The 13,145-nt window shown below is 34.5% G+C and overlaps 1 protein-coding gene across 2 annotated transcripts in view; it reads left to right on the top strand.

The window, feature by feature from the left end:
* LOC149772611 (uncharacterized) overlaps nucleotides 1-13,145 on the top strand; it is a 143,788-nt gene that overhangs the window by 67,883 nt on the left and 62,760 nt on the right. For both annotated transcript variants that reach the window (XM_089947579.1, XM_089947578.1), the window contains exons 8-9: nucleotides 2,306-2,517; nucleotides 7,746-7,885. In XM_089947579.1, the coding sequence (XP_089803705.1) occupies nucleotides 2,306-2,517; nucleotides 7,746-7,885 (352 nt within the window). The remainder of the gene's footprint in view (nucleotides 1-2,305; nucleotides 2,518-7,745; nucleotides 7,886-13,145) is intronic.

Raw genomic sequence — 13,145 nt, 5'->3', positions numbered from 1 at the left:
AATGTGTGAAGCAGATTGGTTTGTTGATTGGATGTTAATGGCACAGTAATGGCTGAGGAAATAGGGCTTAGGGTATTGTTAGATATAGGTAACAAAGTTTAGGTGGCAGGGTGTACTCTTTTGTAATTTGTAAATGTGCATTGCAAAATCTAGTGGGGCAACTAAATTGGTTACCTTAATAATCATGTTATCACTACTCCTGCTTGAGTTCTAATTTTCACCAAAAAATTTGAATGAATTGTCAAGTTGAAAATGAAAATGGAGCTGCACTGACATCTGATATGGCCATCATAACAGGAAATTTAAAAATAGTATGATCACCTAAGTATATTGGACATGGTTTCTACAGTATACAGTTCAAAAGAAGAAGCAGTCTTATCTTTGATTCATTGAAATTCTTTTTGGTACAGTAGATTACCAGTCTGTTTAAGGCTTATTTTGTTAATATGAATTAGAGGCTGCTGCAACTAGAAAGAATAAATCACTATGAACGGTTGAAGAAAATGTGGGAACTATATAATGCACACCAATTTGATGTATATGAATGTGTTTAGTCTTGTACTGTCATTATGTTCATGTAACTCTACCTAAACTGTCTGATATGAAACTTGTACTGTCATTCTGTTCATGTAACTGTACCTAAACTGTCTGATAGGACACTTGTACTGCTTTTATGTTCATGTAACCCTACCTTAAATGTCTGATAGGATAACCTGTACTGCCTTTATGTTTATGTAACCCTACCTTAACGGTCTGATATGAAACTTGTGCTGTCATTATCTTCATGTAACCCTACCTAAACTGTCTGATAGGAAACTTGTACTGTCTTTATGTTAATGTAACCATATCTAAACTGTCTGATAGGAAACCTGTACTGCCTTTATGTTTATGTAACCCTACCTTAAATGTGTGATAGGACACTGTACTACTTTATGTTTATGTAACCTTACCTTAACTGTCTGATATGAAACTTGTACTGTCATTATGTTCATGTAACTCTGCCTAAACTGTCTGATATGAAACTTGTACTGTCATTATCTTCATGTAACTGTACCTGAACTGTCTGATAGGACACTTGTACTGCCTTTATGTTTATGTAACCTTACCTTAACTGTCTGATATGAAACTTGTACTGTCATTATGTTCATGTAACTCTGCCTAAACTGTCTGATATGAAACTTGTACTGTCATTATGTTCATGTAACTCTGCCTAAACTGTCTGATATGAAACTTGTACTGTCATTATCTTCATGTAACCCTACCTAAACTGTCTGATATGAAACTTGTACTGTCATTGTGTTCAATATGTAACTCTACCTAAACTGTCTGATAGGAACTTTTAGTACATGAGCATCAGTTTTAGAATTCTAAAATTGTTTGTTGAGAGCACTAAAAGAAGGGGATCTGTGGAGAGGGTTAAATATAGGAGATTGTGAATGACCATGAAAAGTTCATAAAAATGCAAGGATGACCATGTTTTATTTTACTATTTACATGAAGTATATTGAAGTGTTTGTGTGGGGTACGTATTATAGGCAACATTAGATAAGATGAGAGTCTTGGGTGAAGATTGTGGAAATTATTTATAAGAGTAATGCTTTAGAGTTATGTGTATAATTCCTCCAGACAGTTTGCACTGTTTGACACTGTATAATTCCTACAGACAGTTTACAACGTTTGACACTGTATAATTCCTACAGACAGTTTACACTGTTTGACACTATAATTCCTACAGACAATTTACAATGTTTGACGCTGTATAATTCCTACAGACAGTTTACAACGTTTGACACTGTATAATTCCTCCAGACAGTTTACAACGTTTGTTTGATGTTGTATAATTTCCTACAGACAGTTTACACTGTTTGATACTATAATTCCTACAGACAGTTTACAACGTTTGACACTGTATAATTTCCTTCAGTTTACACTGTTTAACACTGTATAATTCCTACAGACAGTTTACACTGTTTGACACTGTATACTTCCTACAGACAGTTTACACTATTTGATGCTGTATACTTCCTACAGACAGTTTACACTGACACTGTATACACTGACACTGTATACTTCCTACAGACAGTTTACACTATTTGACACTGTAAAATTCCTACAGACAGTTTACACTGTTTGACACTGCAGTCAGTCATTTTGATGCATAGATGTTTCTGAGGGAATTATTGGTGCACAAAATGTTCTGACATTTCAATGCTTTTACTAAAGTATTTCATGGATGGTTAACTTTGAAAGCTATTTGTCTGGGTAGCATTTCATGATTTTACTTTTTATTTAATGGCATTTTCAGGGGACCAATTTTTCATCGGGATCTTACTTCACGCAATATTCTGCTTGATGAAAACTTCAATGTGAAAATTGGTGATTTTGGAATAGCTGTGGAAGCAAAGTTGGATGCAACCCGTGCAACTCTTACAAGGACACAAGGAACAGATGGATATCATCCCCCTGTCATGAATAGTACATACAATGCATCGTACGATACCTTCAGTGTTGGTGTCGGTCAGTACAAGTATTTTATTTTGCGATTAGTTCATTTGGCTAATGATTTGGATTGAATAAGACCAGGAAAGATGTACTTTGTCAACTCAGTTAAAGAAAGATTGCTTGACCAAAATTGGTAGGAATATTCCATGTGACGAAGCTGTGCTTTTGGAGGCTAACATAGCAACTGTTTTGCCTTTACGGCAAAAATTTCATCATTTTTTTTTTACATTGCAAAACATTAATCATTTAATCATGCCAAGTTTGATCAAGCTTTGTCAAAATCCTTTACATAAACAAGAATATGTCATTATTGACTTAAGCTATGCACTTCTGCATCAGGACTAGGGGCCCCGAGTGGCCAAGCGATCTAAAGTGCTCTCCGTTACGGATCACTGCCATCTCACCTCTCTCTGCGTCGGTTCAAGTCTTGGATTCAGCCAATGTGGGTATGTGAGAAAGCTTGCCAGTAGCTTCTCATGAGTCAGTGGGTTTTCCCCGGGTTATTCCTCCACCATTAAAACTGGCCGCCATGTTTAGCCTATCATGTGCTGAAAAATTGCATTAAACCCTACAACAACAACATCAGGAGTAAGAATATAATGAAAATATGTAGAATGGTTTGGTAAACAAACAGTTTTCTTTTGGGTTGATGAGGCATTGCTAGACAACAAACTAATTATTATTACATGATTAAGCAATGCCAGTTACTAAGTGCATAAATTATTACCAAATACCATTTGACCTATCAACCATGTACACCAGCTGTTCTTTTTGGGTGGCAATTCAGATTATTTTTGTAGCATTAGTCTTGCCAGCCATCAAATACTTAAACACCGCTTAGGTAGGAAAGTTTAAATTATTACGGTTGGTAATGATGACCCAGCCAAAACAGCATGGCGATCGTTTTGAGATTGCAACCCATGGGTTAAGAACCACTGACTTGTACAGTGTGAAGATGTGTTTGATGTATATATTAATGTACACGTTATAGGTTGATGTGTACTTCAGTACAGTAATCCATCTTCTTTACTGACCATTACCCAAACCAAAATCGCAAGCTTATTTTTAAGGTTGCAGCAAGCCTGCGCAAGCTAATAATAGGGAACCTTGCAATAGTAATAGGGAATCTTGCAATAGTAATAGGGAATCTTGCAATAGTAATAGGGAAGCTTGCGCAAGCTAATAATAGGGAACCTTGCAATAGTAATAGGGAAGCTTGCAATAGTAATAGGGAATCTTGCAATAGTAATAGGGAAGCTTGCGCAAGCTAGTAATAGGCTTGCTATTGGTGAGCTTGTCATGTAAGCTTACGGCATGCTTGCACAAGCTTACTAATTACAAGCTTGCAAAAATAGTTGACCTTGCTAGCTGCATCAGAAGAACTGACATGGCATTGATTAAATTATTATAGACATGGTCAATACCTCCATTTTTCTAGCCCTTGATGTGCAAAAAGTATGTAATATTAAATATTAAAAGGAAAATGTTAATATATGGTGAACATTAATTATCATGAGATCTTACTGTCTCATTGAAAGAAAAGAATGAAGTCGTCAAATCATTTAATATTTAATAAGATAAAAATATACGAGCATATGAATATGTGTGAGGAAACTCTTTATTCTTTTGTTTTGTTTGACTTTCGAAATGTTCTACTAATTTATTTCCATGAAATCTATTTGGGGGAGGCTGGTGTCAAATGGTTAGGTTCGCTCTCTCATCTGTCAACATGATACCTTATTAGGTGAATACACGAATGTTTGCCATTTGAATTACTCTGAACAACCTCTTCTAAACAAAATCCTCAGAATATAATTCTACATCCTCCTTTGCTTCTGGTGTGATTCAGGTATCATGCACTGAAATGGATTACAGCATGTACTATGTAACCAGAAAAAAAAGAACGAGTATTTAGGTCTTTGGCAAAAGCATTTTATTTTTAGTTCCGAAATCACTTATCAAGTCCCAAAAATATCAGTAAATGTTATTTCAGGATTATCTTTATTGAGCTCTTGAATTTTAGTTTTAACATCCATTTTGAAAGGCACATGTCAAACGAATGGCACTTCAGAGTTTTAAACAAAAAATATCCGATGAAACTGATTAGGTACCTATGAAATTTTGAAATATAATAACTACCATCTTCTTTGAGAATGAAAAGAATTAAATGTAACAATCTCTGAACAATTGTTGAATTTGATATGCGAGAGGAAATAAAGACCCTAAGAATAACAGAAATGAGATTCACAAGCATGCATTTAATTTTATAATCTCATAGCCCTATTGTTGAAAACTGACAGCAGTGTGATTCGATTACTGCACTTTGGCAAGCACAGCATTAAATAATAATGATCTTCAGGGTTGTCATCACAATCATTGGATGAAGCAACATTACAAAGTAATTTTTAAACGTACTTAAATTGTAAAAATGAAACAAAGGTACCACTAATCCACAGTCCCAAAAACTGGCAAAATACAACACACTGTTGAGTTTACTCACCAACATGATAACTCTGTGACTTCAAATTATCTCTCGGATTATATGATTGGTTACTGCACAAATATTGTTTCCGTGGGCAATACAATTTAAAGAATTACCATGCTAAATTGTGACGGTTCAACTTTGAAAATTGTGCCTAATTATTTAATGTGATGCTACAATGGTTTGTTTTGTGTTCTTGCAACTGAAATATGTTGTGTGTATATTTAGAGTTCATTAACCAGTCTGCTGACCATAAACAGGGGAAGTAACCGCCTTTAATGACTTGATACCGAATTAAGTCTCTGTCACAAAAAACAACATTTCATCTTCCATGGCTTGATTTGATTTCTTTTTAAACAAACAATATTCACAAAGCTCAATTCTTTATAGAATGTTGGCAGAATGGGATGCATCTCTCTCTCTCATAGAAAAACAAATATTGTCTACATTATTAAATTTGTATTTAGTAAGTTAATAACTGACTTTTTTTTTCTTCCTTAAAAACTCAATGCCAGAAGTTATTAGTACAAGAGTTACTGAGGCTATATTTGATGGTGCAGTTGGTAAATAGCATTTACAAGAACTTGACATAAAATATCTTGCCGTATTAAGTTAGTTTATAAATAACTTTGCAATCAGCAATTACTATCTATTTTACAGGATTGTACTAAATGAAATTCTTTATTCAGTCTTCCATATATGTTCTACGTTAAAGTTTATCCACTGTGCTGCTGCTTGATGAATGACTGCAGATGCACTCCTTCATCCTTTGCAATTGTAAACAAATTCACAAAAGATGAAAAATGTGCATTTGTAGATGAAACCACATTTGTTCATGCATGTTTGATTCACATTTATACTGGGAAATTGTCAGATCATTTTGTAGCTGTATCATACTAAGACCTAATACTGTGGAATGTGATTGTATTAGTTCTATAGTAAACACTGTATGAGATGACTTTTATAATATACTGTGGAAAGTGATTGAATGTGTTCTATAGTAAACACTGTATGGGATGAGTTTGAAAAAATACTGTGGAAAGTAATTGAATTAGTTCTATAGTAAACACTGTATGGGATGACTTTGATAATATATTATTTATGTGTATTTGTAAGGACAAGTTTTTTAATAGTTTAAAACTGTTTTACCTATAGATTGAAATATTTGTATTTTTAGGAACATGAAAAGATTAAAGACAACTAATAGTTATTTTATGATTATTATCCATGTACAATCACTTAAAGAATTTCTTTTAAATACAAAACACTCAATTGTTTATCTTGCCTGGCTGATATTTTAAACCAGATATATCATTAAATTGGAAAAAAAGATATTTGTAGCAATAAATTACATTTTATATTAAAAAAAAGACAAGAAATAAGTTTAATTTGAAATATACATGAATAATTTTCCTATTTAAGTTCAAAGAAATGTTGGAATAGTGCATTTTATGTATGTAGCAGCTTAGTACAACTGTTTAGTATTTCTATATATATATATATATATATAAGTAGAGTGCATTATCAGATGCTATGAATTAAAATCAAAATAACATTTAAATATGACTTGTTTCTTACTGCACATGATATATAGTCAAAATGTATATTCAACATTTCAACAGGTACTGACTATGATCTCATGCAGGAGCTATAGCTAGCTGCCAACTTTCAACTTTTATGACTGATTAAATTATACTGCAAGCTTGTATGTAATAATGATAATAATAATAAAGACTTTATTTAGAGAAGGCAACTCAGTTAGTTACAGAACTAATCAACCTTGAGGCCTTCTATCTGTTATGTACAATATATACAGTATATACAACATGATGTGAAGAGTCTGGCTTGACACTAAATAATTAAGTAATTTTAAAATTCAAAGTATCAAGCCTGAAACACATTCACAGGCATCACTGAAAACACAAACATATATAAAAAGATTACAGTATGTAGAATTTTAGATTTTGCAATCTCGCAGATTTAATGAGAAAAATTCCTTTTGCAAGCTTGAATTTTAGATTTTGCAATCTCGCAGATTTAATGAGAAAAATTCCTTTTGCAAGCTTAAATTTTAGATTTTGCTATCTCACATATTTAATGAGAAAAATTCCTTTTGCAAGCTTGAATTTTAGATTCTCCAGCATTGCCGACTTGGAAACTTTCCTTCTGCAAACTTGAATTTTAGGCTTTGCAAGCTTGCAGACTTGGAAAAATTCCTTTTTGCAAGCTTGCACAAGCTTGTGCAAGCTCCCTGGTTACTAGCTTGTGCAACATCAACTAGCTTGTCATAAGTTTGTGGTAAGCATGCATTTTGGTTTGGAGAAAATGAAGTACTGTATGCATGGTGGCAGAACAGTGTTTATTGTATTGTACATTTGAAAATTATCCTTTTCATGTGGTATAGGTGTAATACAAGTGTTTAATCTCAGGCCACTCTGACCTCTTGCTTGGAAATCTTCCACATTTTTCATTGGCATATGGGAATTTTCTTCAGACTTGGTAGTATCATGACACTTCAGATATCTTTAGCAATCCATGAACAAACAGGTTTGGTTTAAGGTATGTCCCATGGTTTTGAGTCATTCAGTTAATGAGGCTGGGTGAGAGAGAATTAATTGAAATTGCATTCAAGAAAATAAATGTCAGACTTTGTGGATATGTCAATATTATTTTTTCAGACTTTGTGGATATGCTTTTATCATTTTTTTTATTTTCAGATTTTTTTGTGTATGCTGTTATCAATTTGTTTGTTCATTTTCAGTCATGTTGGAAATTCTTACAGGAGAGGAGGCAAAGCTAAAAGAAGATCCATTATACAGACAACCAGAAGACCCAACTTATTTGTATGCAAAATATGCCACTGACAGAGGATACACAAATCTGATTGATGATTTAGACAATGTGAGTGCAAATTTATGATAATAATAATAATAAGTATCTTGCTGGTGTGTACACATGGGTGAGGTCATACACATAGGTATGTTGGACTAGAGTCCGACAGTGAAATGTAGCACAGAGAACAAATTTTTTGTTTGATTCTGGATCGAATGGATAGCCATTGTAGGGTACAGAAGTGCGGGGAGGTGTGCTCTGATCGTGGTACTCTAAGTATAATCCGAGCAGCAGTGTTTTGAACTTTTTGAAGTTTCTGGAGTAGATATTGAGATGAACCAGACACAATTGAGTTACTATAGTCCAGTCTTGAAAGTACTAATGAACAAACAAGTGTTTTAGTGGCATCAGCTGAAAGATATCTGCGAATTGAGCTGATGCGTCTCAGCTCAAGATATGCAGCCTTGCATATGTTCATGACATGTTGGTGCAATGTGAGAGTACTGTCCAGAGTAACACCTAGGTTTCGTACTGATTGTGTGAATTTAATGTTGACATTGCTGATATATTTTGTTTGAGGTAAAGGATGTGAATGAGAAAGTTTTTATGTTGTGATCAGAATGGCCTCAGTTTTATCATCATTCATCTGCAGCTTGTTACAAGTCATCCATGATTTCACATCAGAAATGCACCTCTCTACACCTTGGATGGTTGAATCAACTTCAGCTGGGTGGCTAGATTTGTATATTTGGGTGTCATCAGCGTACAATTGGTGAGACACTGGATGATGATCTATGACACTTGAGAGTGACTGAGTGTACAGAATGAAGAGAATAAGTCCAAGAACAGACCCCTGTGAAACACCACAACATAGATCAACTGGGCTGGAGTGTATTCCATTTGCAGATACAATTTGTGTCCTGTTGACCAAGTAGGACTTGAACCACAGTAAGGCTGTATCATGAATGCCAAATACATGCTGGAGACGGTGAAGTAATATATCATGGTCTATTATGTCAAATGCTGCAGACAAATCAAGGAGTGTGAGGACTGTAATCTTTCCGCTATACAACACAGAGAGAATGTCATTAACTACTTTTAGAAGAGAAGTTTCAGTACTGTGACAAGGGCGATATGCAGATTGTACATTGCTAAAAAGACTATTTGAATTTAGATGAGATACAAGCTGGGATAGAACAACCTTTTCTAAGACTTTTTAAATGAATGGGAGATTAGAAACTGTGCAGTAGTTCTTTAAATAATTATGATCTAGTGTTGTTTTTTTCAGCAGAGGCTTTACAATGGCAGTTTTGAAAAAAGATGGCAATTCCCCAAATGAGAGAGAGGTATTAATAACATCAGTTAGTGAAGGCAATACTGGATCTAAGCACTCAAGCTGCAGTGATGTTGGAATTGGATCAAGTTCACATGACTTTGGTGCACTCTTCATCAGGATTGTATGTACGAAATCCATAGAGACAGGTTCAAATGCTGCAAATGGTTGCTGCTCAAATTCTGTATCCCAACTGTATGGTGACGACGAGTCAATTGAAATTGTGGTGTCAAGCTTATCTCTAATGGTTTGTACTTTGTCATGGAAGAAATTTGCAAACATATCCGGAAGGTCGACTGGAGAGAAGGTAGTTGGAAGTGATGTTGATTTGTTCCTTGACATTAGCTTGTTAGTAATCTCAAAGAGCTCTTTGCAGCTGGAACTTTCCAATATCTTAGTAGTGTAGAATGCTGATTTCGCTGCATGGACATTTGCGACTTCATAGATTTGCTTATGAATAGTGAGTCCAGTGGAAAGCCAGAGCCTCTCAGCTTTACGGCGGTCTCTTTTAGCAGTGCGAAGCTGGTCCCTAATACTGCTATACCATGGAGAACACTTTTAAATTGATACTCTGCACTTGGTAGCTGGGGCATGTTTGTCAAGTAATGAACACAGACAGTTATCGAGTTGTAGGAGGTAAGCAAGGTTAGCTTGGATGTTGTGCATTAGTTTGGTTCTATTTATCATATGGAGGTTTCTCTTAGCAGAATGTGGTCCATTACAGCAACTTGCAGCTCTTCATCAGGCTGGGTCCACGATGGAGTTTAACCAAAGCCTGTGGATGGCACTGTATATATGACTAAAATAGGGGCATAAAAGAGCATAACAAACTTGGAGTTTGAAAAAGTTTTCTTTATACTAATGAACAACTCTGTCTTTGGGAAGACAATGAACAATTTAAGAAAGCAGATCTGAGTTGATGAATAAGTGCTTCCTAAGGAAAAAGGTGACAAGCTTTGCCCACTTAATGCCATGTCAGAATTCAAGTCATGGAATTTTTTTAGCAGCAGTCTTGCAGTGCACTCAACTGAAGCTGGTCAAGAAGTAATGACTAATTTTTACACACAACAGAGCAATACATCATAGTGGAGGAGTACCTCACTGTGGTCTTGTTGTGATAAGAATGTCCTTAGTCAATACACTGTAGAGCTCACATGTATTTTTGAAACTCCATGCAACGTGGTGGGTGACTTAATCCCTCTACATTTTGCTCACAATAATGCTCTGCAATGGAGCAGTAAATTACAAAGAAATCATTATGGTGCCTTGGCTAGTGTGCCGGTGACATCTCCATTGTGAAACGGCTGCTCGGCATTATTGACATTTGTACTGAGCCAATCAATGAAGACCACCCATGGAAAGATTGACTTGTCATGAGTAATTCACATTCAAATAACATTTCACCAATCAGTGATCTTTATTGTTATCATATATATGGACAATATAAATTAATTTGAAAAGTAGAATCTTTTTACAGTTAAAAAACTTGCATGCTGACTTGATGAGAGGCCCACATTGTTGAGCTCTTGAACAATGTAAATTTATACTACAATTTAAATATAAAAAGAAATCCTCTGAGGCATGGACAATTAAATTCCATATAATATCAGCTTCTGTTTAAAAACACAAACAACGAAAAACCCACTGAATTTACACTGAAAATGTGAACCACATCTTTAGTCCTTAAGCAGTAATTGCCCTGTTACAGGATTGAATATACATGTGCACAACTTCCAACTAGTTCAATTTTGAATGCACCTTTACCGTATGGGCTGGCCATTTAATTGTATGGAGCTAAATTGTTATTTCTGGTTATGGTATTTTTTTAATTTCATGCATTACAAGATAAGTTTGTTTCAAGTAAAGCAAGGAATGCCATAGTGTTCACAATTCAGAATAAGAAAATAGTTTTCAAGAATTTACCCCCCTTCCCCTTTAGAAACTTGTATGATCTTTCCCTAATAAAAACTTGGCTTCAGTGGATATTCAGCAGAAAACAATGTTATAAAATATTTTCACCAAAAGATGTCCATTTCAGCATAGGAAAGGTGCTTTTTTTAACACGAATGACATGGTGAGTTGCTTGTAATACATGTAGCTCAAATTATGCTGTCATTAACAACGGAAGTTTTACCGATTGAAATTTGAACAGTAGATGGATGATGACCAACAACAGAAAGACCGAAACATCATGCATGATTTACAATCAGACACCATTTGAAGAATCAAGTGATTTTAATTTCCTTATAAAAAAATAAAATAAAATTGTCTTGTGTATTCAGTACATTTAGAGAAGGTTGATTGACTTATTTTGCAATATGCTTACACTTTTACTTTATTCAAAGAAATCTGAACCAACTTATGCAACCTAAGGTTTAGATAATTAAATTCCAGTTGACAATGACTTTTCTTTATAATAAAAAATATAACAAAAATGCACATATTCTGAATTTACAAATCATATAATGGCCTGATTACTGTTCATTTTTAACTACATGATTGTGTTCTGCATAATAATGCTTTATTTATAAAAATGAATGTGATTTTATTGTAAATAACGCTTGACATATATTGTTTGTTATCATTCTTTTCACTGCAGAGTGCAGTAATAATGAATTTAATATGTTACTTAAAGCATATTGCATGAACTGCAATATAAATAAGATAATGAATGCATCTATACATTCCAATACATCTGTACATTCCAATACATCTGTAAATTAAGAGATTTAAAAGAAAATACTGTTCATTGTGCCAATTGCACTCATAGATCCATTAGCACTTTCTGAAGATTTTGTTTCTTTTTAACTAGAGGATTCTGTAAAAAGCAGTAAAAACCTCTAATCTGAGATGCATGTAGAGACCAAACCTGGTATTGGTGCTACTGATAGGTTTTTTATTTCCAAATAAAATGTTAGAGAAATGTAAATTTGACACCTTATCATTTTATCGATTTGATCGATCGAGATTGAGATTGAGAGATCAGATTCAATCCCATGACTTCCACTGAATCCATTTTATCTTGCAAAGCAGTATACCAATTACAGAAATTGGTTAACACATTTTATTTTTATTTTTATTTTCTTTTTGTTGTTTCAATAGCCAAATGTTCCAATAGCCACAAACGGGAGACTGCACTGAAATAATTAAAACGTCTTAGATCTATTTTACGATTAGGTTATTGATGCATCATTTCCATATGATTCTTTTTTTTCTATCATGATAAAAATATTTTTATATTTTCCTTGCAAAAACGATCAGATAATAGGACACTTGGATACTGCCATGCCTTAAATTTGTTGAACATCTAAGATGTGAAACTTTCTCCCATTGTTATTCATTTCAGCAATATAATGAGTTCAGATTAATTAGAAACAATTACCAAATTTCTGTTGTTAATGGCATAATTTTTTTTGGAGCTGTAATCTACAATGCACAGAGTCAAATGGCTTGATGTTAGAGATGCACCTTTCACATGCTGCAGTCAAATGGCTTGATGTTGGAAATGCACCTTTCCCATGCTGAAGTCAAATGGCTTGTTGTTGGAAATGCACCTTTCCCATGCTGAAGTCAAATGACTTGATGTTGGAAATGCACCTTTCCCATGCTGAAGTCAAATGGCTTGATGTTGGAAATGCACCTTTCACATGCTGAAGTCAAATGACTTGATGTTGGAAATGCACCTTTCCCATCCTGAAGTCAAATGGTTTGATGTTGGAAATGCACCTTTCCCATGCTGAAGTCAAATGGCTTGATGTTGGAAATGCACCTTTCCCATGCTGAAGTCAAATGGCTTGATGTTGGAAATGCACCTTTCCCATGCTGAAGTCAAATGACTTGATGTTGGAAATTCACCTTTCACATGCTGAAGTCAAATGGCTTGATGTTGGAAATGCACCTTTCCCATGCTGAAGTCAAATGGCTTGATGCTGGAAATGCACCTTTCCCATGCTGAAGTCAAATGGCATGATGTTGGAAATGCACCTTTCCCATGCT

The sequence above is a fragment of the Sinohyriopsis cumingii genome, unplaced genomic scaffold (assembly GCF_028554795.1).
Source record: "Sinohyriopsis cumingii isolate HCF-2022 unplaced genomic scaffold, ASM2855479v2 utg001339l, whole genome shotgun sequence".
In the NCBI taxonomy this organism is placed as follows: Eukaryota; Metazoa; Mollusca; class Bivalvia; order Unionida; family Unionidae; genus Sinohyriopsis; species Sinohyriopsis cumingii.
This window is presented reverse-complemented; position numbering and strand designations above follow the sequence as displayed.